Source organism: Perissodus microlepis, chromosome 19 (genome assembly GCF_051167445.1).
Source record: "Perissodus microlepis isolate ML-2025 ecotype Zambia chromosome 19, ASM5116744v1, whole genome shotgun sequence".
Lineage (NCBI taxonomy): Eukaryota > Metazoa > Chordata > Actinopteri > Cichliformes > Cichlidae > Perissodus > Perissodus microlepis.
The window spans coordinates 27,682,942-27,710,140 of NC_140479.1; the positions used below are offsets into that span (position 1 = coordinate 27,682,942).

The window sequence follows — 27,199 nt, forward strand, 5'->3', positions numbered from 1 at the left end:
AAGTGTACTGAAATATAAAATTTACATATACCCAAACAAGATATTCGAAGTTACTTGATTTTTTTTCATGCTCCACATGTGTGCAGTTTTATTTTTGCACCTACAATGCTTAACAAATTCATTAGACCACCTTAAAAAACTGTGCATACCTTCAGGTAGTAGTATCCCACTACACACAGGAAAGATATGATGGTGTGTAGTATTGCCAGACAGCGAAGTGTCGGTGCCATGTAACCTGTGCTCTCCTGCAAGACGAAATACTCAAGCGCTCCCTCGTCTTCCTCCTCCCCAGCTCTGCCTCGACCCTTCCAGGGGTCTTCATCATCCGAGTAATCACCGGTCACCTAAAAGGTGACGACACCAAATTTGACACCCAGCTTACAAAAAAGCGGGACCCTAAGGTGAGTATATAAAGTGGTAGTTTAGCTCCAAACTTACTTTGTAGAAGAGAAGAATAAAGTTGATAGCAAAGGCAACAAAAAGTGCCAAGAAGCGGAGATTGTAGAAATTTCTTGCCAGGTAGTTCTGTGAAAAGGTAATCGTGATCATCATCTTTGTTTTTATGTGTAACAAGTTTGTATTTGTGGTTAATGTAACAGTTGTGATCTTAAAACTGCAGTGAAGAAAACATCTGACCAGCATCTTAGTCTGGTAGACTTCCAAGCCGGCGAAGAAGCTCGCCATGAAAGCCTCCGGTGCCTCTTTCTTCAAGCCGAGCCTTTTCTTCGGGGCTTTCTTCTCCTCCACTGACAGCTCTGGAGGAGCTTCGTCTCTAGTCTTGTCGTGGTCCTTCTTCTCCCCATCTTCTGAACTGCAAGCATAAATTATACATTAGAGACAGAATAGCAAATTGTGTTCATAGACACAGATGTATACTTAATATGGAGAAACAAATTGTGGATACTAAGCAAAGGGACAAGCACAGGAGTAGGATAAAGGCATGGATACGATAACTGTTATTTATGTGAAACTAATCTAACACAATCCTCAAATAAACATATAGAAGTGGTAATGTAGGTAACAATGAACAAGTTACACTCACTCTCCCTTCTCTGTATCAGATCTGTAGTCTCCGTTCACAGCCCTCGTCTTTGCAGCCATCTAGAATCAGCAGATTACTTTAACATTCAGGTTCTACTAATAAGGGTGTGTTCTTCTTCTATTTTCTGAACAAAATCACTAACCTGTGCCTTCTTCTGCTTGACTGCACTGGCTATTGACGGGGCATCTCCCACCACCACCTCAGACACATCCCCCAAACCTGGCTCGGCCCCGTGCTTGCCCTCCTTCTTCGGCTGTATGTTGAGTAGCTCAGCCATCAGATCTGCCTCTGCTGCTTCCCCTTGAGCCATCTGACCCAACTCAGCCAACGCTGACGCTTCGCTTGCCTCCATCTTTTCGGTTTCTAACACGTCTCCATGGATCCCGAACTGAGTGGGGTCAGGCATGTTTCCCAAAATATCTGTAACCTTCATGTTCTTAGCCCCTTCAACGAGGCCACCCCCAAACATCGTGGTCCACAAGATGTGGAAGAATCCCCAAATTAGGCTGTAAACAAAGTGAAAGAGGCCCGTGATGATCATCCAAAAGAAGGAGAAGAAGCCCCGCACCATCTCCTTCACACTCATCTTCCTGAATTTCCTGAATTGCCGACGCATGCTTTTAAGAGTAAGCAGCTGGCGGAAGTGACACAAGCTCTTTTTCATGGAGATGCATGCGATTGTAAATGCCGAGGAAGACTCCATCATCGCGCTCTCCTCGTCTTCCTCTTCCTGGTTCTCCATCATGGTCTGGATGTCATCCTCTTCTTCCTCCGGGCGCTCAACGGGGTCTGGCTCTGAAATCTGAGAGGCCAGCTGCATCTCGAAGATCGTGTCCTCGCAGAAATTTACAAACAGCTCCATCTTCTCGCTCTCGCCGCCCTCGTTGACCACGTCAAAGATGAACTGCCGCTTCGACTCTTTCACCTGAGGCTTCTCCCATTGCGTGCGACTCGACTCGCTGATCTCGAAGTACACTCTCTCGATGCGCTTGGCTCCGCCCATGATCTCAATGCGGCCCAAGAAAGGCTCGAAGTAGCTGAGGACGCTTTCGGCCAGGTCCAGGAAAGTTGAGAGGCGGGCATCGTGAGGCATGTGCTCTGAAAGATTGGTTAGCAACACGGCGACGTTAAAGCCGATGTCTTTTGCCGGTTCGTGAAACCTCTCAACAAACTGCTCGTAGTTGAACATGTCGTTCTCGTCAGCCTCGGCGCAGGAGAGAAGAAACTCAATCTCAGACTGAGAATACTGCTTCTGGTTCTCCATGGACTTCTGGAAATCCTTCTTTGAGATGACGCCTTTGCTCTCGGGGTCGTACTCCTTGAAACTGTCCGAAGTAGTCAAGTCCTTCAACTTGAGGAACATGTCGAAAAATTTCAGGATCATCTCCACGTTACTGGAAGATTCTACCAAGGTGTCCACCATCTGTTTGCCGATAGTTCCATTCACAACATTACCTGTGAGACAATAAAGCGGTAAATTTTATCAGTAAACTCATTAAAAAAACACTTCCCCATGCAGATTAGGCAAATCTGCTCTGCTACACATTTGATTATATCAGGCAAATAAATCCGATTTATGAAAGTACCAGCATACAAAGCTTATATAATGTTATTAAAAACAAAAAAACCACCTTCAAGTAGCGAGAGCATCATGACGACCATGTCCTTCTGCAGGTCCAGCAGCTCCTTTAGTAATTCAATCTGACTGGAGTCCTGTTAGAAAAAAGACAGAAAGGGGAAACGCGGTGAGTCATAGTACAATATGTCACACAGACCACTGATAGTCTAACTGTAAGGGTACAGCCAGGCTCTTTAATATCCCTGTGATGCAGAGAGAGTTGGAGAGATCAAGGCTTTAATATTGTAGGGACCTCAAATGGCCCCTGCTGTGGCTCAGAAGGTCCTTCTAGGTAACATCGATCCATCACAACCAGGGTTTATGTTATTTTGCTGTCTAGGAGCAGATGGCGAGGTCAGGCTGACTCGTTTAAGGTCTCTATGGGCTTTGTATTCAATGTGCCATAAATCTGAAGCGTACTTTGATGCACCTGTGCTCTTCTTCATCCTGGCTGCTGCTGTCAGACCCAGCCCCTTTGTGACGACCATGAGATAAGATTAGGTGGGTGGATTTCATCCCACTCCTGGCTTATTGGACATATCAATGATGGAGTCATATATCATATAGCTGAGGTGAACAACATGTGTAATTGTACTGGAGTTGCTTTTGATTATTAATGAGCCTGGAGAGACCTCTAGTGGCAATGAATAAAACACCAGGGGCTGTTCACATTTTCACATCTGTACAAGCCGTTATTTCAAATCTTTACTTAAGTAACAACTATTAACTATAGCTAAGCAGGCATGTATTAAAACAAGCAGGCCATTTTCTTTTAAAAAACTGTTACTTGACTTAATGTAGTTGTACAAGCAGGTGGTTGACCTTATACATATGCTAGTTTATTTACACTGCCATCCCTTTGGTTCCTATTATTTTTAGATCTACATTTCTGTGCAAAAGTCTTGAGGTACGCTTCCTTTCATGATTTTTTTAGGGAAATGGGAAACAGGTACAGTAGTTTCCTGAAACATGACTGAAAAACATTAAGCATTAACATAAAAAAAAACCCAAAATGGTTAGGTATAAGAACGCGACAGCAAATGAGTAAAAAAGAGAAATTTTCAAAGACTACTCTAAGGAACAGCGGCTCAGTGGAAGCCAAATATAAAGAAACAATACTTTGGCGTAGTACTCTATATGCTGCTAAAATGGAGAAAAAACAATCCTCTCAGTTAAAGATAAAAAGGCCATTACACCATATATTTTGTTAAGTGGAGTCAATTTAAGGCAAATCATTTATAATAGCATTAAATCTTAATCAGCAAAGTACCAGCTTTCCAATGTGAAGCAGAAATCCTTCACAGTGAAAGTAAAGATGAGCAAAACACAAGTAAACAGTTTAGTCAACACAGAATGAAACAACTCAAGCAAGTGTTTAAGTTAGTTTTCACCAGCGGAGAAATACATAAAGGCACATCTGCGTCACTGCAGACAAAACACATACCTGAGATAACTTCATCTGCATATTGGCAAAAACATGCAAGAAGCCCACCACTGCATCCCACAGCCTGCTGTGAGCCAGACTCTGCTGATTCCCTATACACGGACCCTGGAGCACATAAAACAGAGACGAAAAGAGACGCTCAGACGGTGACAAGCAGCCTTTCTCGTCACTAAAGCGCTGAAAGACCGTTAAGATATTGTAATGAACATTTTAAGCAGCTTTTACTGTGGAGAGTTGTGATTGTGTACCTGTATATACTCTGTTAAAGAGTTGAACACCTGTTTGGCCACTGCTAGTGCTTTGGAGAAGTTCCTCTGACCGGCCTCATCAATGACATCCTTGCCAGAGTAGTACCAGTAGAAATCACTAATAGATTCCTAAAAGAGAAAGCACTAAAATTAATAGCATGTCTACTTTATTAAAATTTAAAGCTCTGGATGTAACAATGTGATACCTGCAGTCTTAGTAGGTAGTCCACAGTACTAATGATTATATTGACTGTAGTGGTGTTCCCTGTCTGCGTCCTTAGGAAGTTTTGAAAATCTAAAACAGAAGATAAAAAAGATTAAACACCAATTTCCTGCAGATAGATACTATAGGAATTTATTTTCTAGTCATTTCTATGCAGCTTGAGGCAGCATGGCTTTAATATTGGCTTATGGGAAAGCATCCACCTACCATTGTTATGTCCCTCGCAGAGAAGCTGCAGAAACCTAAAAAGATCCTTAGTGAATTCATCATTCTGCAGTACCTTGGAACCTGAGGACGGGAAATAAGATTAGCTGTCCTCCTCAGTGACAGGAAGGTCAAGCACCCATCATTTTAACGTCTGCACAGGCATCAGAGCTTGTTGCACATCCTCATAAAGCTGCTGTTTAGTTGTCAGACGGCATCAAATTATGTGCACTATATTGACGGTTCGGAACACACACGCATACGAGGTATAGTGCATCATCTCACAAGTCAAAATAAGGCTTATAATAGGAACCAAACTGAGCCTTGTTGTTTAATACCAGCAAATCTTTGTTGTTTAGTACAAACAAAGCTTTGGGAGATTTATTGCTTAATACACGCTGGTTAGTATGATCAAAATTAAACAAAAAGAAAAAAGGAAAAAAAAAAAGGAGGGGTGGGGTCCAAAAATAACAAGCATTAATTTTGCTTAAAAGAAGAAGTGGAAAGATCTGAGTCAGTTTGGGGCAGCTGACTGTAAACAATCTATCCAGATGTCAAAGGATGCATGCATGCGTTCCTCCAAGTCCAGATTAAAGAAGGTGGTTATATTGCATTCAGAATGAGGGAAGGGGAGGAGAGCTGGTAGAGGATGAGTAGAGGGATGAGGGAGTTGAACTGGAGGCAATCAACATGTCAGCATTTCATAGAATGAGTAGAATCTAAACCGTGTATTTACCCCGCTCACTCACGTTGACTGCGACCGATGACATAAAAACATGATCAGAAGAAAACAAACAAACAAACAAAACAGAAGCAGACATAAGCAAAGGAGAAGACATTTAGAGTCAATCAGAAGAAGTAGGAACAGGAGAGTGATAGGGCTATAGCTATATCTTTACATACTCACACTGGATTGCGACACTGACATGCGGTACCAAGTCTTAAAAAGAGTACAGTCTGCTTATTGGGCAGGTGTTTAGTACCAAACTAGCAGTTACCATCACTTATGCCTGAGCTTATGAGGTGAAAATGAGCTGGGATATGTATGGTTAAAGCATATTTATATACTGTATGCAACCCATCGGTTTAAATAAAGACCTCTGATTATAAAAAGTGAGCTTTTATGCAAACTGAGTGTTCTTAAGTTGCAGACGAGGCTCAGACAGGACTTAGACATACAGTAGCACATGTTTGCCTGCATGATGATGTGACAACGTAACACAAAGGACCCACGTGATATGGAGATGTACAACAACAAACTAAAGAGCAGATTTTTTTTTTTCCAAGCTAACCTTGTGGCTGTCATTTTAAGAAAAACAGCAAAATGAGACTAAGTAGGACACTACACGTTACAATACCGGTTGTTTGCTAAGAGACATCGTCCACAATGGAGTGAGGAAGAAGATAAAGGTCAATCTGCTGCACAAATAAAGCTGCAAATTTGTAAATTTCTGCACATTGCCAATTTGCAAATATGCTGTCTGTTGCTTTTCCTATTAAGGTGATTAAAAGTCTCCAAGAAAGGGGACGAGAAACAATTGGAACACTAAAACTGTGTTTTAGTCACTTACTTGATCCCTCTTCAGTTACCATACCCAGACCTTCAGCTTTATTTTGCCTTTCAAAAGCATTCAAGTCCAGGACGCTGCCAAAAGAGCAAAACGATGACATTTAAGTAATCTGAATTTCTGGAAAATAAACCGATCGGCATAACTTTATGACCAGCCCCGACCCATTGAGGCATGGACTCCTCTGGACCCCTGAAGTTGTGTTGTGGTATCGAACAACAAGATGTTAGCAACAGATCCTTTAAGTCCTGTAAAGTGCAAGGTGGGACCTCTATGGATTGGACTTGTTTGTCCATAGCATCCCACAGATGCTGCATAGCAGTGAGGAGATCAGAGGTGAAGTCCACACTTCAAACTCTTTGTTGTTCTCAAACTATTCCTGAACCAATTTTGCATTATTATCCTGTGAAAGAGGCCACAGCCTTCAAGGAATATCATTTCAATGAGTGTATAGGGTCTGAAACAATGCTTAGGTAGGTGGTGCATGTCAAAGTAACATCCACATGGATGGCAGGGCCTAAGGTTTCCCAGCAGAAATGATCCCAAAGGCTTAGCATCTTCACATAGTGCATCCTGATGTCAGGTGTTCCCCAGTTAATCACACGCATGCATCCGGCCTATCCACGTGTCCTGGTCATAGGAGCAAGCCACCTTCTTCCATTGCTTCATGGTCCATTTCTGACACTCACGTGTCCATTGTTGGCACTTTTCGCAGTTTGCATCCTGACTGGTCTGTAGCTATGCCAAACCACAGGAAACAAACTGTGATGCTCTGTGTATTCTGACACCTTTATTTCAGAATTATCATGAACTTTTCTGGCAATTTGCTCTACAGTAGCTCATCCTGACCACACAAGCCAGCCATAGCCTCCCACATGCATCAGTGACCCTGTTGCTAGTTCACCACTGTTCCCTCCTGACCACTGCAGACTGGAAACACCCCACAAGAGCTGCAGTTTTGGAGATTCTCAGTTGTCAAGGCATCACAGTTTGGCCTTTATCAAACTTGCACAAATCCTTACACTCGCCCATTTTTCCTGCTAACACATCCTCTCAGGACAAAATCTTCTATATCTCCCCCATTAACAGGTACCATGATAAAGAGAATCAGTGTTATTCACGTCACCTGTCAGTGGTCATAATGTTATAGCTGATTGATAACAATTTACCGCTGTGGGAAAGTAAAGCAGAACGGTCAAAATGGAAGTTAAAAAAATGGCTAGTACTGAGTCAGGAAAACTAGATAACTGTTTGAACTGCAACTGCAGTAAAAAGCAAGTTTACTGTGTATTAATCACTCATCGCTCCAGTACCTGCATGACATCATGAGTCCGGACAAGCTTTTAAAGAAGCCAACATCTCTTTTTTCCTTGAGATAATCCAGCATTTTCTGCATGAAAGGAAAAGTACAGTTAAGATAAAAGATGAAGCTGTTAACTGCAGAGACTAGACGTGAAGAGTACCGTGTTACCTGTTGAACCAGGATGTTCCCTCCATTGAGAATGGAGATGCCCAGCTTGAGCGTGACAGTTACCGTAGCACCCAGTCGACCTGATGATCATAGATGACCGTTGATCTAAATACATAGACTGCAGGAAGGCAGACAGGTCAGGCATTTGATTTCTTACCTTTGCTGGCGCTGATCATTTGAAGCACCATCTCCGCAGCCCCTCTGTCATGAAGTCTGGCCTGCTGATACAGCATCTTTTGCTTCTCCATTTCCTTTTCCTGTAGGACATTATGACAGGCACCACTTCTGAATATGATTGAAAACAGAAAAAAAGTTTAATCTTGAACAACATTCCCTCAAATATTTAGAGAACCTCAAATGTTTTCTCTTTTCCTTCCTCTTCTTCGCCTTCAGCACAACTCTGGGAAGAAAAAAAAAAGACTATCAGAGCTGCATGTTTCTGCTACGAAGCTGACAAGAGCAATTTAATGAGATTCAATGAGATACCTTTGCCATCATATCTGCATAGGCAATATACAAGGGATCCTCTTCCAGAGAACTAACAAAGAAGAGAGATAAATATCTATTTATTGAACCTTGTATATTTCACATCTCTACTGTAAATCTGTACATAATAAGTGGCAGTGATCGCATTTATAGCCACTGCAGCAAATAAACCAGAGAAACACTGAAAAGCTGCTTCCGTTTTTTTCATAGTGTAAAATAATTCAATTCAATTCAATTCAATTTTATTTATATAGCGCCAAATCACAACAAAAGTCGCCTCAAGGCGCTTCATAGATACAGAGAAAAACCCAACAATCATATGACCCCCTATGAGCAAGCACTTTGGCGACAGTGGGAAGGAAAAACTCCCTTTTAACAGGAAGAAACCTCCAGCAGAACCAGGCTCAGGGAGGGGCGGCCATCTGCTGCGACCGGTTGGGGTGAGAGAAGGAAGACAGGATAAAAGACATGCTGTGGAAGAGAGACAGAGGTTAATAACAGATATGATTCAATGCAGAGAGGTCTATTAATACATAGTGAGTGAGAAAGGTGACTGGAAAGGAAAAACTCAATGCATCATGGGAATCCCCCGGCAGCCTACGTCTATTGCAGCATAACTAAGGGAGGATTCAGGGTCACCTGGTCCAGCCCTAACTATATGCTTTAGCAAAAAGGAAAGTTTTAAGCCTAATCTTAAAAGTAGAGATAGTTTCTGTCTCCCGAATCCAAACTGGAAGCTGGTTCCACAGAAGAGGGGCCTGAAAACTGAAGGCTCTGCCTCCCATTCTACTTTTAAATACTCTAGGAACAACAAGTAGGCCTGCAGAGCGAGAGCGAAGTGCTCTAATAGGGTGATATGGTACTACAAGGTCATTAAGATAAGATGGGGCCTGATTATTTAAGACCTTGTATGTGAGGAGCAGGATTTTGAATTCAATTCTGGATTTAACAGGAAGCCAATGAAGGGAAGCCAAAACAGGAGAAATCTGCTCTCTCCTTCTAGTCCCTGTCAGGACTCTTGCTGCAGCATTTTGGATTAGCTGAAGGCTTTTCAGTGAGTTTTTTGGACATCCTGATAATAATGAATTACAGTCGTCCAGCCTGGAAGTAATAAATGCATGAACTAGTTTTTCAGCGTCACTCTGAGACAGGATATTTCTAATTTTAGAGATGTTGCGCAAATGGAAGAAAGCAGTCTTACATATTTGTTTAATATGTGCGTTGAAGGACATGTCCTGGTCAAAAATGACTCCAAGGTTCCTCACAGTGTTACTGGAGGCCAAGGTAATGCCATCCAGAGTATGAATCTGGTTAGATACCATATTTCTAAGATTTTCAGGGCCGAGTACAATAACCTCAGTTTTATCTGAATTAAGAAGCAGAAAGTTAGCGGCCATCCAGGTCTTTATGTCTTTAAGACATTCCTGCAGTTTAACTAATTGGTGTGTGTTATCTGGCTTCATGGACAGATAGAGCTGGGTGTCATCGGCATAGCAGTGTAAATGTATGCTATGTCTTCTAATGATGCTGCCTAAGGGAAGCATGTATAATGTAAACAGAATTGGTCCTAGCACTGAACCCTGTGGAACTCCATAATTAACCTCAGTGTGTGAAGAGGACTCTCCATTTACATGCACAAATTGGAGTCTATTAGATAGATATGATACAGACCACTGCAGTGCAGTACCTGTAATACCTACAGCATGTTCTAATCGCTCTAATAGGATATTATGGTCGACAGTATCGAACGCTGCACTGAGGTCTAGCAGGACAAGCACAGAGATGAGTCCACTGTCAGAGGCCATAAGAAGATCATTTGTAACCTTCACTAAAGCTGTTTCTGTGCTGTGATGAGCTCTGAAACCTGACTGAAACTCTTCAAATAAACCATTCCTCTGCAGATGATCTGTTAGCTGTTTGACAACTACTCTTTCAAGGATTTTTGATATGAAAGGAAGGTTGGAGATTGGCCTATAATTAGCTAAGACTGCTGGGTCTAGAGATGGCTTTTTGAGTAAAGGTTTAACTACAGCCAGCTTGAAGGCCTGTGGTACATAGCCGATTATTAGAGATAGGTTGATCATATTTAAGATCGAAGAATTAATTAATGGCAGGACTTCTTTGAGCAGTTTTGTAGGAATGGGGTCTAAAAGACACGTTGATGGTTTGGAGGAAGTAATTATTGAAGTTAACTCAGAAAGATCAATTGGAGAAAAAGAGTCTAACTTAACATCAATGGTACTAAGAGTAGCTGTAGATAATATTACATCTGTGGGATGATTACTGGTAATTTTTTCTCTAATGATAAAAATTTTATTTGTGAAGAAGTTCATGAAGTCATTACTAGTTAACGTTAAAGGGATGGTTGGCTCAACAGAGCTCTGACTGTTTGTCAGCCTGGCTACAGAGCTGAAGAGAAACCTGGGGTTGTTCTTATTTTCTTCAATCAGTGATGAATAGTAAGATGTTCTGGCTTTGCGGAGGGCTTTCTTATAAAGCAGCAAACTATTTCTCCAGGCTAAATGATGATCCTCTAAATTTGTGACACGCCATTTCCTCTCCAGATTACGAGTCATCTGCTTTAGGGTACGTGTTTGAGAATTATACCACGGAGTCAGGTACTTCTGATTAGAGACCTTAGTTTTCACTGGAGCTACAGTATCCAGAGTCGTACGTAGTGAGGAGGTGAAATTATTAACAAGATGATCGACCTCTGTTGGGGTAGCGTTCAGATAGCTGCTCTGCTCTGTGTTGGTACAGGGCATTGAAGATGATAACAGTGGGTGGATTATATTCTTAAACTTAGTTACAGCGCTTTCAGAAAGACATCTACTGTGATAAAGTCTACTCTCCACCGCTGTGTAATCAATTATTGTAAATGTAAATGTTATCAGGAAATGATCAGACAGGAGAGGGTTTTCAGGAAACACTGTTAAATGTTCAGTTTCTATGCCATATGTTAAAACAAGATCTATGACGATGGTTTAACTTATTGCTCTCTGTAGTAGCTGAGAAGCATGCCAAAACAATTATGTAGCACAGATGGAGCAACCTGTGTTAGTGCTAGGTGGCCAGGTGTGTGAGAGTGAGCGTATATTTACCTGCATTCAGTCAGAGCGTTATGGCTGAAATGCAGAATGAGCTGGTGAAGAGGGTCTGGCTGCTTTCTCACCTCCTCCTCCTCCTCTTCCTCCACTTTAGGCTGTATTTTCTGGACACAGCCACATGAGTCAGGCTAACGTTTAACCCAACAAATGTGTATCACAACACTCTTTTACAAGTTCATGTCAAAGGGGACCTATTATGCTCATTCCCAGCATCACATGATTAGCATAACATCCTATTATCTCTGGATCTTGGTAGATCCCTTCAGTTCATCGTCTTGCTGCCCCTGACAAACTAAAGGTTTGAACAGCAGGTGGGTGAGAGAAGAATTTGAAGCCTAAGCTTTTGGCTCACATGGATTACCTGCACATCTCCAGAGCTGATTATTTGAAACTTTGGCTACGTTTAATATGATAAATCTCTATTGTAACGGCATACATACATATGATGGAAAAACATAATAGGTCCAACTGTTAACTCCTATGGGATAAAAAGACATGCACAAAACATGCATGCAAATGCAACAAGCACACACACGCTCTTACAAGCGCACACAAATACACACACACACACACACACACACACACGATTGATGGTGTTTAGCAGCGTTAAAGGTGAGTGGAGTTAAGCATGACTCTCCACAAGCCCAGTTTACCCTCATATATAACCATTTTATGATTATTTTACTTACTGGAACAATTGGTTTTTTAAATGTTTTTATAAATACGTGCGTCTGATTGGCTGAATCTTGACATTCTTCATCTATTGCACTGTAACTTCATCAGTAATATAAAGATACAGTAATATAAAGATACATTGATACGAATATGCTAAGAAGAAAGTTTATAGTTCAAATCTTTATAAATTCAAAAAGTTTCTTTTTTAATAAACAAACACAGCCTAGTTTGTTCCAATATGCCGCATGTAATATATCGCATGTCTAACAGTAAGCTGCTGCCTGATTGTGGAGCTTAATGGAAATGAAAATCCAGGAAAGAATCTGAACTTTCATCAACTTTAAATGGAAGTCAAAGCATCCTGACAGGATGCTTTCTTGCCTCTGCTTGGATGGGCCACAGTGATCAAACTACTTTGCTGGCTCTGACATCAGCAGTGATGTCATGCTTACCACAAACGGGCCTAGCTGTAAACCACTTTGCGGAAGACTGAAGAGAGTGGTGTGAGCTACGCGCTGCTTCCCGCAGCACATGGGTGCCGACATAAGGGCACCGAAGGGACAGCACAAGTACTTACTGCAAGGTCCTGCACTAGTTTCTCTTCAAAAGAGTACTCTTCTGTTTCTATCCATATTCTCTGATAGGCCAGGAGGAAGAGGTTAATAGAGCGATGCCTAGGGAGGGGTAAGAATAGAGAAGCCTGGGTTAAAGATGAGCAGAGCAAAGGACGGAAGAAGTTGGAGAGAAGGATGGTAGAAGTCCCTTCAGGAGAGGTTAATATCAGTTAGTTTAGAGCACTGATCTAACAGGCCACCTGTGAGGAAATCTTTTTACTTTTTTCGTTGTTTTTTGTTTCCTTTTGTTTATTCCTGGCCTAAATCTGCAGATAATGTATTCCCACATTACATTTTTTTTCTTCTCACACAGGCAGAGTAATGAAAAAATTTGAGGCCAGCTCAAGTTTGATTCGCCTCGAGTCAGACGCCATCACACAGTGTCGGACGTTAGTTTGTAGCTTCCACTCCGAATGACTTGAAGCCAACTGCTTCTGTCTGTGAACACAGCAGCGTCTGGAGAGCCTTACCTAAGAGGTGTCGAAAGAGTAGCATCATTTTTCTCATCTAAGTCAGCCAAGAAATAAAAATGGCAAAAATTCAAACTACTTGAACCAATTCTTTACAATGTGGCTCGTTAAATTGTTGCACATAAATGGACCAGTGGAAAAAGGAAAGCTAAAATGTGGCAGAAATCATGCCTCTGGGGGGAGGGGAGAGCGAGGGTTAGCAGGCCACATAGTAACAACATTAGATCAGCGCTACGTTACCGTCAGCATTGAGAGCAGACTGTCACAGTCTGTGTTCTCGTGCATAATCTCCAGCCAAATGTGCCGGTAGGAATTCAGGAAGTAATTGTTATTTTTGTGCCTAAGGGGACGACGTACAATAGAATGTGACACTGAGGAGAGAATAGAGACTGAACAGAGACACAATAGAGAAAAATGACATCTGAATGTGTCAAACTTTGAAAGAGCTGCCATCACACACTTCCCCCTAACCCAAATCTATTAATCTGAAGAAAAACAATCATTGCTCCCGTACTGCAAATACTAACTAGTAATTATTTGCTATGCTGCAGCATATTTCACTGTCAATAACTCTGAATAAATGAGTCACGCTGTCAGGCAGGCGGGTGGCATCGTCTGGGAACATATTGAGGACGGCCACCCTGAGGTTGGGCATTGTAATTGTTTTCCTCCTTACTGTAGCACCCTGCCCGACTTCCTGTGATTGAGTTACAGAGCAGCAGGGCGTGAAATTGCTTGTGTCCCTTTTTTTTAAATGTTTTTATTTACTCTTTGATAACAGCTATAGGCTAGACATTTGTCCTACAAACCGAGGGGAGGCTACGCATTAACGCAGGGTCAGAGAGAGCGAGTCAGACAGAAGAAGGAGAAAGTGTGATGGCAGAGTGCGTGGATGCCCTTTCTGCAGCATTTTCCTATCTGATAGCGGGACCACGGGAAGGTCTGTGCTACCCTCTGCTGGAGCGTCACCTTGGTTTCACCATTACAAAGCTGCTTCAAATGTTCGGAGACCTGGAGACAACGATGGGAGTTTTAAACAAAGTCGGTTTAACTGTTACACCGCAGTCATACCTCGGCAGATTGTAAAGCGGAGCCATTCGGAAGCAGGCGACAACGGCACGCTTCCTCTGCTTGGACAGCAACTTCTGCCATACACATTTTTTGGATCTCAGTGGTTGTTCCACCTAATGAGGGGAGAGAAACTGAGGGGTAAGATTTTTCTATAACGCACTCAAATGGCATTCTCTACCGAGCGAGCCAGAGGAAAACACACACACACACACACACACACACACACACACACACACACACACACACCAGCTTAGAACTTTTGATCAGACACATAATTGGTTTCTCCTCAGCAGTGTATTCTGCTGACTCATCCTAAACCTGGCTGTTTGTAATGGAAAGGACACGGCACAGCAGAGTGGGAGTCAGAAATGGTAAAGTGGCCAGGTGCAATTTTACTCTCCAGGATTTGTCACCCATGTAAGATTTTTTGGGAGACAACAGAGGGAGAATAATCTCAGCACAAAGAACAAAAGCCATATCTAAAGTATATTCCTGTTCCAAGCAGTGTATTTGAAATAATTGCAAATTTTGGAAGCAGACAGTCGTGCACCTTTAATCCTGCAACTTTACCACCAGGCTACATACGACTAATACTTATAATACTTCTAATAAAATGACACACCTCATATTGTTTCCGTATAAATGTTAGAGCCTGACCTGCTCCAAGTTAAAGACGGCAGCAGAGATCCTCTGGATACGATCCACCACCTTCTCAGGGTCTGAAAGCCCCTCAGTCCTCATCACTATGTCCTTGTACAGGTTGAGCTGCCACCTCACGGCAGGGTCATCAGACTACGAGTATGTTTAAGAAGAGCAAGTCAGACGCAGAGGAATATACTGAAGCTAGCATCTACTCACAGATATGAACCTCATTTCGACCTGCTCACCTTTTCACGAAGGTGCAGGTTCTGCCGAATGTGGTCTTTAACTTCATCATCTGTATCTTTCTGTTATTCAACGAGGGAAAGAAAACTTTGGGCAATGCCTCATATCAAAGCTCTTCAAATCGTTTCACAGTAATTGTTCTTTCTGCTGAGGAGGTTGTGTTTTTGCATGCATGTGTTTCACTCGGCAGCTCAAAAAAGTTAGCAGGGGTCATGTTAACAATAAGAATCTACTGTGAAAGTGTGTAAATCACTTATTCTTGTCCAATTATATACAGTATGTGACAGACAGTTTCTCACCATGAGGTAGCGTGTCTTAGCCAGAGAGATGAGCTCCTGATCTCCCGGGGTGCACATGTTAAGACCGATAGGCAGCATCTTCTTCAGGGCGGCTACAATCAGTGAGGTTTGGATGGAGTAGAACTCACCTCGCCTCTTCTTGTGCTTCCTCTCCTGATCTTGTCCCCCAGACTGTGAATTCACAGTGTTAATCTTAGACCACACACACTAGAAAATAAAAGCCAACAGCTTTCAGCATTTAATATATTTAGTCTTTAAAAGGTGGAGCACACTATTTTCTTTTTGCTGAGGCTAATGCTACACCCAAAACAATTCCCTTCTACATTTACACTGATACCTTAACAGTATTTTGTGCCACAGTGGGAGCATTCACACTGTGCTTGAGCAAAAGCCAGAGGCGACTGAAGCATTTATTTTTTCAGCCTTGGCAAAAATCTGTGACTGGACTAAATCATGGGTGCTACTGAAGCATTAAGAATGGAGTCTCACACCTCAGTTGAAAAGCAGGAATAGCAGGCTGAGCCAAACTGGAGATGCTGGCTCTGAGAAAACCCTAATCTCCATACTAACATAGATATATAGTCTGACACGCACACGCACAGTGTTATCACACATCGACAAAAATATAAATAGTATGGGCTAAACACACCGGAGGATCACAATCCATCAACAGCAAACACACCACAAGACTTTCTACACACGGGCTGGGCTTCATTACTCTAGATGAGACACGTTTCACCCATACGGCAATGAGGAATGACCAAAGTGTCCACGTCAAACGAGGTGATGAATGGAGGCCACAAATAATTGGGTGACATAATGTATAACTGCACTGCAGACTATATAGCACAGGGGCTCAAGCTATTGGCTTTTCTGCTTGGCGACTAGAGCATGTAAGCCAATAAGCTGGCAGGTAAACAGCTCATGCACTGCATCACTCTACCTTTTCCTTAAAGGACTGTTTGAGACAGAGAGAGGGAAAGACAGATAGAAGAAAAAGGACGAGAGGGCAATTAATGGAAGCGCACGGTCGTCGCGTGGACGTGCACTGCAATGAAAACCATTTGTTTGCCTTTAAACATCTAAAGCAGGCAGACAAGAAATAAAACGCGCTAACCCCTGTAATGCTTACAGGGCCTGAAAATATGAAGAAATATTTGTTTAGTGAGGGATGAATGTTAGTTTCCTCAAGTTATTGCAACAAGCAAGTACATTCATACACATGTGCCTAACACACATACACACAAGTCCATTTTAACATTCAGTTCTATTCAACTTCAATCAGTTTTTGTTATATGGCACCAAATCACAACAACAGTCCCCCCAACAATCAGATCCTTGGCACTTGGCGAGGGTGGGGAGGAAAAACTCCCTTTTAACAGGAAGAAACCTCCAGCAGAACCAGGTTCAGGGAGGGGCAGCAGGTTTGGGTCAATATAGTCTTGTTATTGGCAACAAGGTTTGCTGCTGTACTCCTTCCACTTGTGACTTTGAACTGTGTGTTTGCATTTACACATGTAGTTCCACTGCATGTAACATGTTAACATATGAGCACATGTACACAAAAATGAATCTGTTAACACGGCTGATGTTAACATGTATCATCCTACTGATCCTATTTACGTCTGGTCTTTTTTACCTGCGTCTCTGAAACACAGACATAATATTTTTCCCTCCGCGTCGTGATTGGTGAACGCACCGATGAGTAGTAACAGAGCGTTAATCGACTGAACTGTCAATTCAAGAACAAGTGGATAGAGTTTATTGAAACCTACCTTGGACATCTTGGTTTTATTATCTCCAGTCAAGAATGAAAGGTTGTTGATTTCATTCTGGACCACAAAGTTTTGTTCTTCTCTTTTGAAATTCTGAGTGAAAAAAAAGATTATAAATATATATTATTGGTCATAAAGATTCTCTGACCTTTCTTAGTATAATTCAATTCAATTTTATTTCTATAGCACTAAATCACAACAACAATCTCCTCAAGGTGCTTTAAACTGTAAGGTAAAGACCCTAAATAATAGTGATAAAAACCCAACAGTTTGCTGCTTCCGATGTTTTATTTTGAAAATTCTTTTCTTAAATATTTGTACCTGCTTGGTATTTTTTTCTAATTTGTATTTAAGGTGAACTGGTGTTCATAATTTCTCTGAGGGGTCCTCCCCGTAGGGTTTAATAAAGTTCTATTCTATTCAATGAGACGACCTACTATTAGCAAGCACTTTGGCAACAGTGGGAAGGAAAAACTCCCTTTTAACAGGAAGAAACTTCCAACAGAACCAGCTCAGAGAGGGGCGGGGCCATCTGCCATTAACGGTTGGGGGTGAGGGGTGGGAGACGGGACAAAAGACATGATATAACATGTAATAAATCAGAACATTTACATGTGACTTGCACCAAAGGATAAATATCTCTGCGACCATCCTGAAGAGGTCATTGGAGTCTGAATCTGGTTCTTTCAGCCACCTTGACCTGCAGTGGCACAGACAGATGATTACACTTTAAACCAACTTCAAAATGCATCTTTAAAATAACTCCACGAGTGAGTGCTCAGCGAGCTGACCTGTTGTTGTCCACATAACGAATGAGCATAGGGTAAAACGCGTACAGGTCCCTGCAGAGTACAGCAAACTCGTCCAGGATGAGCAGCTCGGCCTCCTGAGTGTCTCCTTTACAGTCGGCCTTGAGGAGCTCTTCCTCAGCCACCACTTTCACTGTCTTCTTCTTTAGTTTCTCCAGCGTGGGCAGGAAGTGGCTCTTCAGCAGGTCTGCACGGGCCTTGCTAATGATGGGCTGTACGTACACTGAACAGTGAAAGGCAGAAAAAATTAAATATTTTATTTTTTAATGTAAGCTTTGTAGATATAATGTTTACCACGATCAAATTCAAATTAATGCATGCAAACATTTGCATAGCTAAAAATTATGGTAAATATATTTTCCTGTTTTCTTAATCATTCCTCATGACTCAGTCATGTAGTGTTTAGTGGCAGCATTCACAGATCCACACCTGCAATTCTCTTCATCCACGAGGCCTCATCGATGCCCAGGTTGTTGTTGAGGATCTTGAGGATGTTGCCGAGAATCAGACTGAGGTGCTCCGAGGTGACTGTGGTACAGCAGATGCTACCCCCGCTGGCCGGCTGGTTTTCAGGACCCCTTTCCCACCAGTAGGACAGATAGTTACACAGCATGGGCAGCACCACCTCAATCACATGGGGCATCTCTGTGTACCGCGCTCCAGACTCTGCCATGTCATTGATGTCCTTCATGAGGCGGTCCAGCCGTGGCATGCCGGGACACATTTCTTCCACTGAGTCTTGTATTCCTAGGGCTAAAACACAACAGGGGCTGATATTTGAAGATTGAATTCACACCAGCACATTTAGGATTTCTTCTTTCGAACATCAGTAATGAACACCCCACAACATCATCACTATCCATCTGCTGGGCATCATTCATATCAATAAGATGCTTGTTAGACAATAAGAGAAGATGACATAAAAAGAGACAAATAAGGGGTATTTGCAATTTTATAAAATCTTGTGTCACATGATTGTGATAATTAAGGCGATTCATAAATCCTAATGTTTGAGAGCAAAAAGAGGTCATGATGATAAATGCTTGAATTTAGAATCTCTTTTATTTTGAAATAATTACATATGACTCACTGGCTCGTTCTCTGGCGCTCTTCGTATTAAAAACTGAGCAGGGGTTGTACGGGTTGAGCTGCGGCTCTAGGAAGGCAACAGGCAAGGCGCCGGCCAGAGTTGCCAGACACTGACCGAGAGCTGGCAGCTGTCTGAGGGACGCAAAGAGAGTTTAATTAAAGGTCAGCATGTTTCTTTATTGGAGCTTTTATCAGTGAATACAACATTTAACCTTAGGATACCTTTCTACGTAGATGTTTTTCCCAGTGCCCAGAGCATAGAGGCTGGTCAGGATTCGATAGCAGGACACTTGGACGTCATCCACTAGGAAAATAGAACGATTAGAAATCAGCTGGAGGAAGTAAATTTGACATCTGTAAATGAATTTGGATTATCTCACGTCTACGTTTTGCATGTTCCTGTTCAGTTTCGTGTTCATTTCCCATGTCATCGTTTTCATAGTTAGCTTAACTTTTCCCAGTTTAGGTTTTAGTTTAGTCCCGCCCTTGTTTTGCTTTGCTGTGTGTTTTCTATTTTTGGTTTTCAGCCTAATAAACAACTCGCTTTTCAGTACTCTTCATTTCCTGTTCTCCCAAGTCTGCTTTTGGGTCCACACTGCAAACACACCGGCTGCCCAGCCGTGACAGTACCAAGACATGCCAAGTTTTCAGCAATTAGATCTTTGGTGCAAAAAATATAATTTTATGTCTACAAAACTGTGTCGGTTTCTGCATTTTTTGTACAGCCAGCTAAAAGAAATGCGAAGAAAATGTGTGTGGTAACAAAGTGCCTAAAGATTTGAAATTGGTAAACATTCCTGCAAATGGCCAAGTATAAAGACTGGAGTGATAATAGTGGAAAAACAGCATCCAAAGGAAAACTTTGAATAATCTTCAGAAAAACTGAAACTATTAAGACAACAAAAAATTCTAAGAATGTCCGACTCCTTAAAAGCAAAATATATAGAAATGTGAGGTGACTTTTGCATAGTACTATATGTTACAAATACTCGCTCAAAGGTTATACACAGCCCGGTTCACATGACTGAGCATGTCTCTGGAGCAGAATGAGTGAAATGTGACCTGAGGTACTAACCAGAGTCAGGTCACTCTCTGGGCAAAAAGTACTTAATTACATAAAATTTAAAGTGAAGCAAAACTGATATGATATTCTAATGGACTGTGAAAAACCTCTACAAAGATAAAATCATGAATTACAATAAACTTAACTCTGACATTTGACTATTTTTTCCTTCCTTTGCAACCTCTCAAACAACACGTTTGATCATTCCTTTGCTGTCAGGACTCACGGAGCAGGTCGACTCCAAAGTGGTGTTGAGTAATGTGTTCAAACAGAGCAGTTAGGATGGGAAGCAGAGCTACGGTGGTGTAGTTGATATTCTGCGACACTCCTTTCATCTGCGAGCGGGAGTGGGTGAATTTCCCCAGCTTCAGGTTCTCGAACGTTTTCTCCAGATCCTCTGCGCCGTTCTCGAAGAACGTCCTCAGCCCCACCCTCACCTGCTCGGAGCCCGACTTCATCACTGTCCTGTTAGGGTGAACGAGAGCGTGATGAACAACTGAAACCGAATGAGGAGAAACACAAGGGGGGACAGATTGGCATGCAAAGGACGACGTTGTTTACCCACGGTGGAGCGCGCTCACAAACGCAATTATTCCACTCTCAGAGCACGTGAAGGCTTTAGTCATGAAATATGAGGTGTGAGTATCGACCCGACTGCCCTCGCACTCAAACATGAATGATTTATTTAATAAACTAAGGAGAATATTTAAGTCCAAGGTGAGTATGCCTGTTATAGACCTAAGAAAAACGGCACAGCACTCGGTGCATTAATATGATTAGTATGTCTGTTTTGAGCATTTCACAGTTCGTAACATTGGCAAATGAATTGCCTATTGTTAAGCTTTAACGTATCCCAGAAGGAAGGAGAAATGAAAGACAGAGTCTGTGGGCATCTTCTGCACAAACAGGGCGCAATAATATGTTGCAAATTTAGCCTCATTATGTGTACGCTGCATTAGGAAACAGTGCACTGCCTCTAAAGAACACTGTGAGCCTTGGGCAACATGTGCTGCATGAAATTTGTGTTGCTTATTTAAATGGCAAAGGAGGCTCTTTGTTAATGTCAGTGCCTCCCATAAGACTCCCGAATTAAAACTGTTTAAAAGACAAATATACGCCTCTCGAGGGCCCAGCAGAGGTTAGATTTGCTTTTCAGTGCCTCTCAAACCAATTATTGTTTAACCACAACTGAGGTAACAGTTTGACATTTAAAATCTTCTGTTTTTCAGAGTTTAACAGGCAAATATTTACAAAAAAATATCATGATGAAACCTTCCTGTGTCGATTATTCAGAGCGAGAGATTTATGTATTTATTTTTGTGTTTGCAAATTGGCTTTTTTTTGTATACAAATGTGCTCTAATCTGAATACATTCCAGGATGTGAATATTCAGTGAAGCTGGGTTCAAAAGCATTTTGGGGTTGTTGTTTTTACATTTGGGAATCTACTTTTCCAGAAATAAAATGTTCTAGCCAGGAGCCAGGAAAAAAAGAGAAAATATCTTTGTCTTTGGGAATAAAATGCTCTATATATCAGGCTTTTAATTAAAGCACAAATAAGGTTTGAAGTATGAGGAAGAAAACATATCAAATCATAACTTTTCAGACATTACTATTGGAAACATGTGCTTAACATGCTCATTATTATTGTTTTATGTGTCTTATAGTCAAAATGAAATGATGTATTTTGGTATTTCCCATTAGTCTTAAAAGTGCAAGTTATGGTACAAAAAGTGACTAACAAATGAAAAAAACATAAACTTGGAAATGGCTAAATTGATCTCCTTTAATTTTTAAAGTTAGCACCAAAATTTGCACCAACCTGGTATCAAGTGTGTGTGCCAGGATATGCAGACAGCTGACCATGGTGGTGGAGTCACTCCCTACGAAACACCAAGAACACATAAGCCATCATCATGATGTGGATACACGCTCGTTTCTTTCTTGTCTTAGAATGATTCATTCGTCTGTATTGAGCATCTCAGATTAACACAACATTCAAGAAGCCCCCTTAGCTGGATGTGCAGTCAAAACAATTTCCATTTGATTCATGTGACAACAATACAGACTCGAAACTACTGAATATTGTCTGATTTTGCTTCTTTTAGCTTGTTAAAATGTATCCAGATTCACTTATAGGATAGTAACAAGTATAGCACAGGAGACATTTATCTGATCACTGCACTAGAAGTAGCAAGACACTGGCTGTTGTCCCCAGAGGACAATTTGTCAGATGACAGCTCAGTTTCCAGACTATATCCATTTATTTATTTATTTATTTATTTTTTATTTTTTGTGTCCCGTTTGGATCTTTAGCCATCAGAATTGTTGTCTTAAGGCCAAGAAAGATGCCAAGCGGATTTATTTTACCAAGTGGATCATCATGGCCTTGCCATATTGGTCCATTTGATTGACCTTTATTATAATTATGTATTTATTTTATTTTCGGTTGCTACAAACGGGACAGACGTGACTGGGGGATAGGACAGGGAGAAAGAATGAAAGAAAGAGAGGGAGAGAAAGAAAACCAAAGGGGAGAAGAGACGGTGAGAAAGGGGGGGAAGAAAGGAAAAAACAAACAAACAAACAAACAAAACGCCTGGATCACCTGTATGGAGAAAAAAAACAGAAGAGAAAGCAAACAACAAAGAGCAACATAATAAAAACAGCACCATCACAATAAACTAGCTAGCAGTAGATAACAGTAGATACTAAATAATAAACGATATTGTGCAGCACGCAAGATAGACAGCGCACAATGTGCTTTGAGGCAGCAGCCAAGAAAGGTGTAGTCCGCGTCTGTGAACACCCGTGTGTACACTATATCCATTTATAAAATGAATATAATGTTTAACATAAAGAATATTTAATAGGATGAAAATATAAATATAACTAAACATCAAAGACTTAGAATATGCATAATTACTTAAAGAGTTCCAACATAGTGAAATAAAGACTCGCTTTACTCCCACTCTAGAGCCAGCAGCCAATTAGATTTTCTTGTATTTCAAATCCATGTGCCATGTCTGATGCATGGCGCCAGGCAGAGAGTCTGGCACCAGCAGCTGCTGAAACAGCTCCTCTTCTTGCATATGTTATGGAATTATAGTAACTTTGGGTCAGCACATAAACTAAGTTAGCGACATAGCTAAAAAAAAAAAAAAAGATGCTAGGCAAAGTCAGGCTGGCTGCTTCTAATATTTATATTGAGCTAAAGTGGTGTCATATTTCATGTTTATAAGTAAAGCATTCAGGTTCTCATCCTACAGTAGCTTTGGGCAAGAACTCTTCCCTTAAGGCCTGACTCTTTCTCTCAGATCTGTGTTTACATTTTTAAGCTGAAAATGTTCAAGGTGATGTTAACAAAGCTCATAAGGCAGCACACACACATACACACACACCTGACCAGATACTAGTAGTCGGCTTACCAAAAAGTGAAATCCTATGTCTGACAAGAGCTGCCAGTTTACAAAACAGGCTGGAGGCATGAGGAATTAAAGAAATAGCAATGAAATCAGAAAATCAGGGTTAGTAAAAGAACAGAAGAGTAGTAATTCAAGTTAAGAGTTCAATTTAATTTCAAGCAGAATATGGCAACAAGAAATAATCATGCAACATGCTGCACTGTTGCATGTACATCAACTAAATGGGTACCTGGTGACCATTTCTTTCTCCTTGTTGGAGGCATAGCCGCTGCTGCTTAGATTCTTATTAGGGGAGGACAGGAAGTAGAGAGAGTGGTTCTTAAAGTACTGGTCAATGAGAGGGAGGAGCACCTGAAGGGCAACAAAGACGATGAGAAGCTAGGTCAGGTTAATCGCATCATGTTTGAACGAGCTCTCCACATGCAGTATTTGTGCCGCTTTCTTACTTTGGCAAAAAACTTGATTTCTTGCTCATGAGGTGACCTGTCTGTCTTGCCGCTGACAGCCATGGCTTCTGGATTGAGAATATTTATTTAAAAAGAAGCTTATTTGATGTAATTAAAGTCTGCTTTAGTCATATCTTGTGTATTATTATTAGTATTATTTTTGTCATACCTAAGTGGGTAATGAATTCCTGGGCTGAGTCAACATATTTGAGTAGCTTCTTGAGGAATTTGTAGGCAAACCTTTTCTCCATGGAGGAGGAATCCTGCTCCAAGTCCTTCAGACCTCTGCAACATAAGAAGATGTCTATAAATGAAATGTTGGTAAAACCTTGGTGATGGATTCCACGGCTAGTTATGAATTCATTCAAACTTTCTGCAAAACCTTAACTCAACATCAGAGAGAGCTTCTGTTTGTATTGACCTTGTGATGCTATATCCATTGATTAGCAGGAAGCGAAAAAGGTCCTGAGCCTTCTCTCGATCGCGGGCCTTCTCCTTGGCCGTCAGCGTGTCGTAGGGCACCAACAGAGGATGTGTTCCCCCTCCTGAAACCACAAGCAGCTTATTGTTCAGACACGATTAGCCACATCTCTCTCCGCTGAGCGTCTCCGTGAAGGCAGATGGCGAACCGGAGAGGAAGCACCACTCGGCTGAATCGAGTTAGTCAAGACCAGCGAGGCAGACACGTGCATATGCTCCCAAACACATTTAAACGCAACAACCAGCACTTTAATTCCACCCACCCAACACACACACATACTCTTCCTGTCTGCTTTTCATGCGTCTTTAAGCAGTACGCATTTCTGTTCGGCTTCATTAGCAAATCACCTCGACTTCCAAGGTCACTTTTCTTCTTCTTGGCCCAGATGTTATGGTAATTTTCAGCCACCACCTCCACCATCCCCTTGAAAACAAGACAAAAAGAAGTGAGACGCACATCCCGCCCACATTACTCATTTGCATGCAGGAAGGATTGCTTTTGATCTCGCATTCAGATTGAGGCGTCCTTTGATACATGAAAAAGGGAAGAAGTGCAACAAATCAAACGCGGGGTCACTCACTTGCAGCTCTCTGGATAGAACCACGTTGCTTGTGTCTATTGGGCTCGGATTGAAGCCGTTAGCCTGAAAACACATGTAAGTTTGCGGTGAGAATCTGAGCTTGATTGTGCTGTTATCTGTAAATCGAACGTTGGATAACAGAAACTTAATAGCCTGTGTTTAAGGATTATTTTGTGTATTTGGGCTTATTGAAGGAGGTGATTAGTAACATTAGTACTGTGCTGTTGGTGGTCCTGTACGAAAACTAGAAAATGTAAAGTAAATACAGCTAACATTGCTAAATTTATTTACAAGTAATGATTAGATAAAAAAAAAAAAAGATCACGCTTCTGAAATGTAAATAAATTCTTGTTTAGAATTCATACAAGGTAACAGTATAATTAACTGATTTTAACCTATAAAGCTGAAAAACAGCACAGTAACACTACCAGGTAGAAGTTCAGCATTCAAAGTTCTGTTAGGATCTCAGGGATTCTGCATTTGTGCCTTTAACCTGCTTAAATGTGCATGTGGCATATATTCATGCGTTAACGATTAATTCATTCACGTTCATCTATGAAATTCTGGACTAAGAGGCCCAAAGCATGCCACGGAAATATCTCCTACAGCAACAGCACCGACCTGAACCGTCCATATAAGATCATGCTGTAGAATCCATGCTTTAAATTATTTATACCATCATCTGAATGAGCAGAAATTGAGACTCATATAATCAGACAACATCTTTCCAATCTTCTGTTCTTCACATTTAGTTAGCTTGGGTGAATTGTAGCCTCTCTTTCCTGTTAGCTGACAGGAGTGGTACCTGGGCTTCTGCTGCTGTAACCCATCTTTTTTATGGTTCAACAAGTTCGGAGATGCTCTTCTGCATATGTTGCTGTCGTTGTAACGAGTGGTTATTTGAGTCACTGCTGCCTGCCAACTAAAAGCAGTCTGCCAATTTTCTCTAGCATCACAGAGGCCCAGATAACTGTTGCTCACCGGATTCTTTGTAAACCATAGAGATGGTTCCTATCCCATTAGATGCCAGTAAAATCCCAGTAGATCAGCAGTTTCTGAAATACTCGGACCAGACTGTCTGGCAAGTCACTTAAATCCACTTTGAACTTCAGCAGGTCGTCATGACAATGTGTACAAGCCTAAATTCATTCAGGTGTCCGGCTAAAAAGTAGCTGTTGAGTGTTTTGACTGTAAGGAATCACATACATTTTTACTACTTCTCTGACAATCACAGTCAAGTCAAGCAAGATTTCCTCAACAGGAAAGCAAATTAGCAACTACAGCTGTGCTGGAGACGAGCAATTTTTCACCGTACAATCTTTGGAAACACTTTCCATCCCTGTATCGTACCTGTGAGGCCTGAGATATCTTTCTCATTTTCTCAGTCTCCCTCTGTTGAGACATGCTCTCTCCATCTTTGGTCCTATCGATACTCCACCCCATTGCCAGCATACTCTTCAGGGACTCTCTAATAGGCCATCTGTAAATATCCTTCTCCTGAAGCAGAGAGACAGAAATGGAGAACAAATAAAAAAGCCTCATGAGCCTTAAAAGCCCTAATCTCTTTAAAGTTAATATTATTTACAAATATCACATTCTTCATACTGTACCTTCTCCGTCAGGCCTTTGTAGGTCCTCAGCTGAGGATGAGTCTTCGCCTTCTCATCAACACAGTCTCCATATTTCCACCCCAGCAGCACCTGAGGCGCAAGCAGAGAGTGACAGCAAACCTGATTGCCTTCAGAGTCTCCCGAGGACAAGATTTACTATTTGACAGACTGAGTACAAGATTAAGTACACATCATATTTTGCCGTGTCATGGTTGTTGCTGCTCTCAGCTTTTGTTAAAAACTTTAACGAATGAGACAATGCAGGCTAAGCAGTTGGCACAAGAGAGCGCATTAGCGCTCTACTATGGCTCTACCAAAGTTATTGTCAGCATGCCAGAGCAATCCCTCGACTCTAACAAAGAAGGAGGCATCGCCAAGGGGGAAGCATTACTGTGACACAGGAGAAAGAAAAGAAAATATCATGATAACCATCCATCCACTTTTTTCCACTTATCAGCTTAAGACAGCTGGGCTAGGCTCCACCTACCCCTTCCAGG

At 41.6% G+C, this 27,199-nt stretch overlaps 1 protein-coding gene across 16 annotated transcripts in view; it reads right to left on the bottom strand.

Moving 5' to 3' along the window:
* LOC146366235 (ryanodine receptor 3) overlaps positions 1 to 27,199 on the bottom strand; it is a 115,714-nt gene that overhangs the window by 12,650 nt on the left and 75,865 nt on the right. For 4 of the 16 annotated variants that reach the window (XM_084915098.1, XM_084915096.1, XM_084915094.1 and 1 more), the window contains 41 exons: positions 26,703 to 26,792; positions 26,443 to 26,589; positions 25,093 to 25,155; positions 24,860 to 24,935; positions 24,453 to 24,576; positions 24,201 to 24,316; positions 24,032 to 24,099; positions 23,815 to 23,936; positions 23,589 to 23,638; positions 21,983 to 22,043; positions 20,388 to 20,626; positions 19,321 to 19,402; positions 19,100 to 19,230; positions 18,439 to 18,762; positions 17,992 to 18,232; positions 17,813 to 17,900; positions 17,201 to 17,293; positions 16,369 to 16,383; positions 15,426 to 15,596; positions 15,129 to 15,188; positions 14,899 to 15,033; positions 14,242 to 14,354; positions 12,664 to 12,760; positions 11,406 to 11,539; positions 8,305 to 8,356; positions 8,171 to 8,218; positions 7,976 to 8,075; positions 7,819 to 7,898; positions 7,661 to 7,737; positions 6,351 to 6,424; positions 5,516 to 5,533; positions 4,783 to 4,863; positions 4,559 to 4,647; positions 4,353 to 4,481; positions 4,105 to 4,209; positions 2,674 to 2,755; positions 1,185 to 2,497; positions 1,043 to 1,101; positions 637 to 811; positions 439 to 525; positions 150 to 344 (listed from right to left, as the gene is read on the bottom strand). In XM_084915098.1, coding sequence (XP_084771224.1) covers positions 150 to 344; positions 439 to 525; positions 637 to 811; positions 1,043 to 1,101; positions 1,185 to 2,497; positions 2,674 to 2,755; positions 4,105 to 4,209; positions 4,353 to 4,481; positions 4,559 to 4,647; positions 4,783 to 4,863; positions 5,516 to 5,533; positions 6,351 to 6,424; positions 7,661 to 7,737; positions 7,819 to 7,898; positions 7,976 to 8,075; positions 8,171 to 8,218; positions 8,305 to 8,356; positions 11,406 to 11,539; positions 12,664 to 12,760; positions 14,242 to 14,354; positions 14,899 to 15,033; positions 15,129 to 15,188; positions 15,426 to 15,596; positions 16,369 to 16,383; positions 17,201 to 17,293; positions 17,813 to 17,900; positions 17,992 to 18,232; positions 18,439 to 18,762; positions 19,100 to 19,230; positions 19,321 to 19,402; positions 20,388 to 20,626; positions 21,983 to 22,043; positions 23,589 to 23,638; positions 23,815 to 23,936; positions 24,032 to 24,099; positions 24,201 to 24,316; positions 24,453 to 24,576; positions 24,860 to 24,935; positions 25,093 to 25,155; positions 26,443 to 26,589; positions 26,703 to 26,792 — 5,604 coding nt within the window. The remainder of the gene's footprint in view (positions 1 to 149; positions 345 to 438; positions 526 to 636; positions 812 to 1,042; positions 1,102 to 1,184; positions 2,498 to 2,673; positions 2,756 to 4,104; positions 4,210 to 4,352; positions 4,482 to 4,558; positions 4,648 to 4,782; positions 4,864 to 5,515; positions 5,534 to 6,350; positions 6,425 to 7,660; positions 7,738 to 7,818; positions 7,899 to 7,975; positions 8,076 to 8,170; positions 8,219 to 8,304; positions 8,357 to 11,405; positions 11,540 to 12,663; positions 12,761 to 14,241; positions 14,355 to 14,898; positions 15,034 to 15,128; positions 15,189 to 15,425; positions 15,597 to 16,368; positions 16,384 to 17,200; positions 17,294 to 17,812; positions 17,901 to 17,991; positions 18,233 to 18,438; positions 18,763 to 19,099; positions 19,231 to 19,320; positions 19,403 to 20,387; positions 20,627 to 21,982; positions 22,044 to 23,588; positions 23,639 to 23,814; positions 23,937 to 24,031; positions 24,100 to 24,200; positions 24,317 to 24,452; positions 24,577 to 24,859; positions 24,936 to 25,092; positions 25,156 to 26,442; positions 26,590 to 26,702; positions 26,793 to 27,199) is intronic. The other 12 variants (XM_084915106.1, XM_084915107.1, XM_084915104.1 and 9 more) reach the window with 8 other exon arrangements.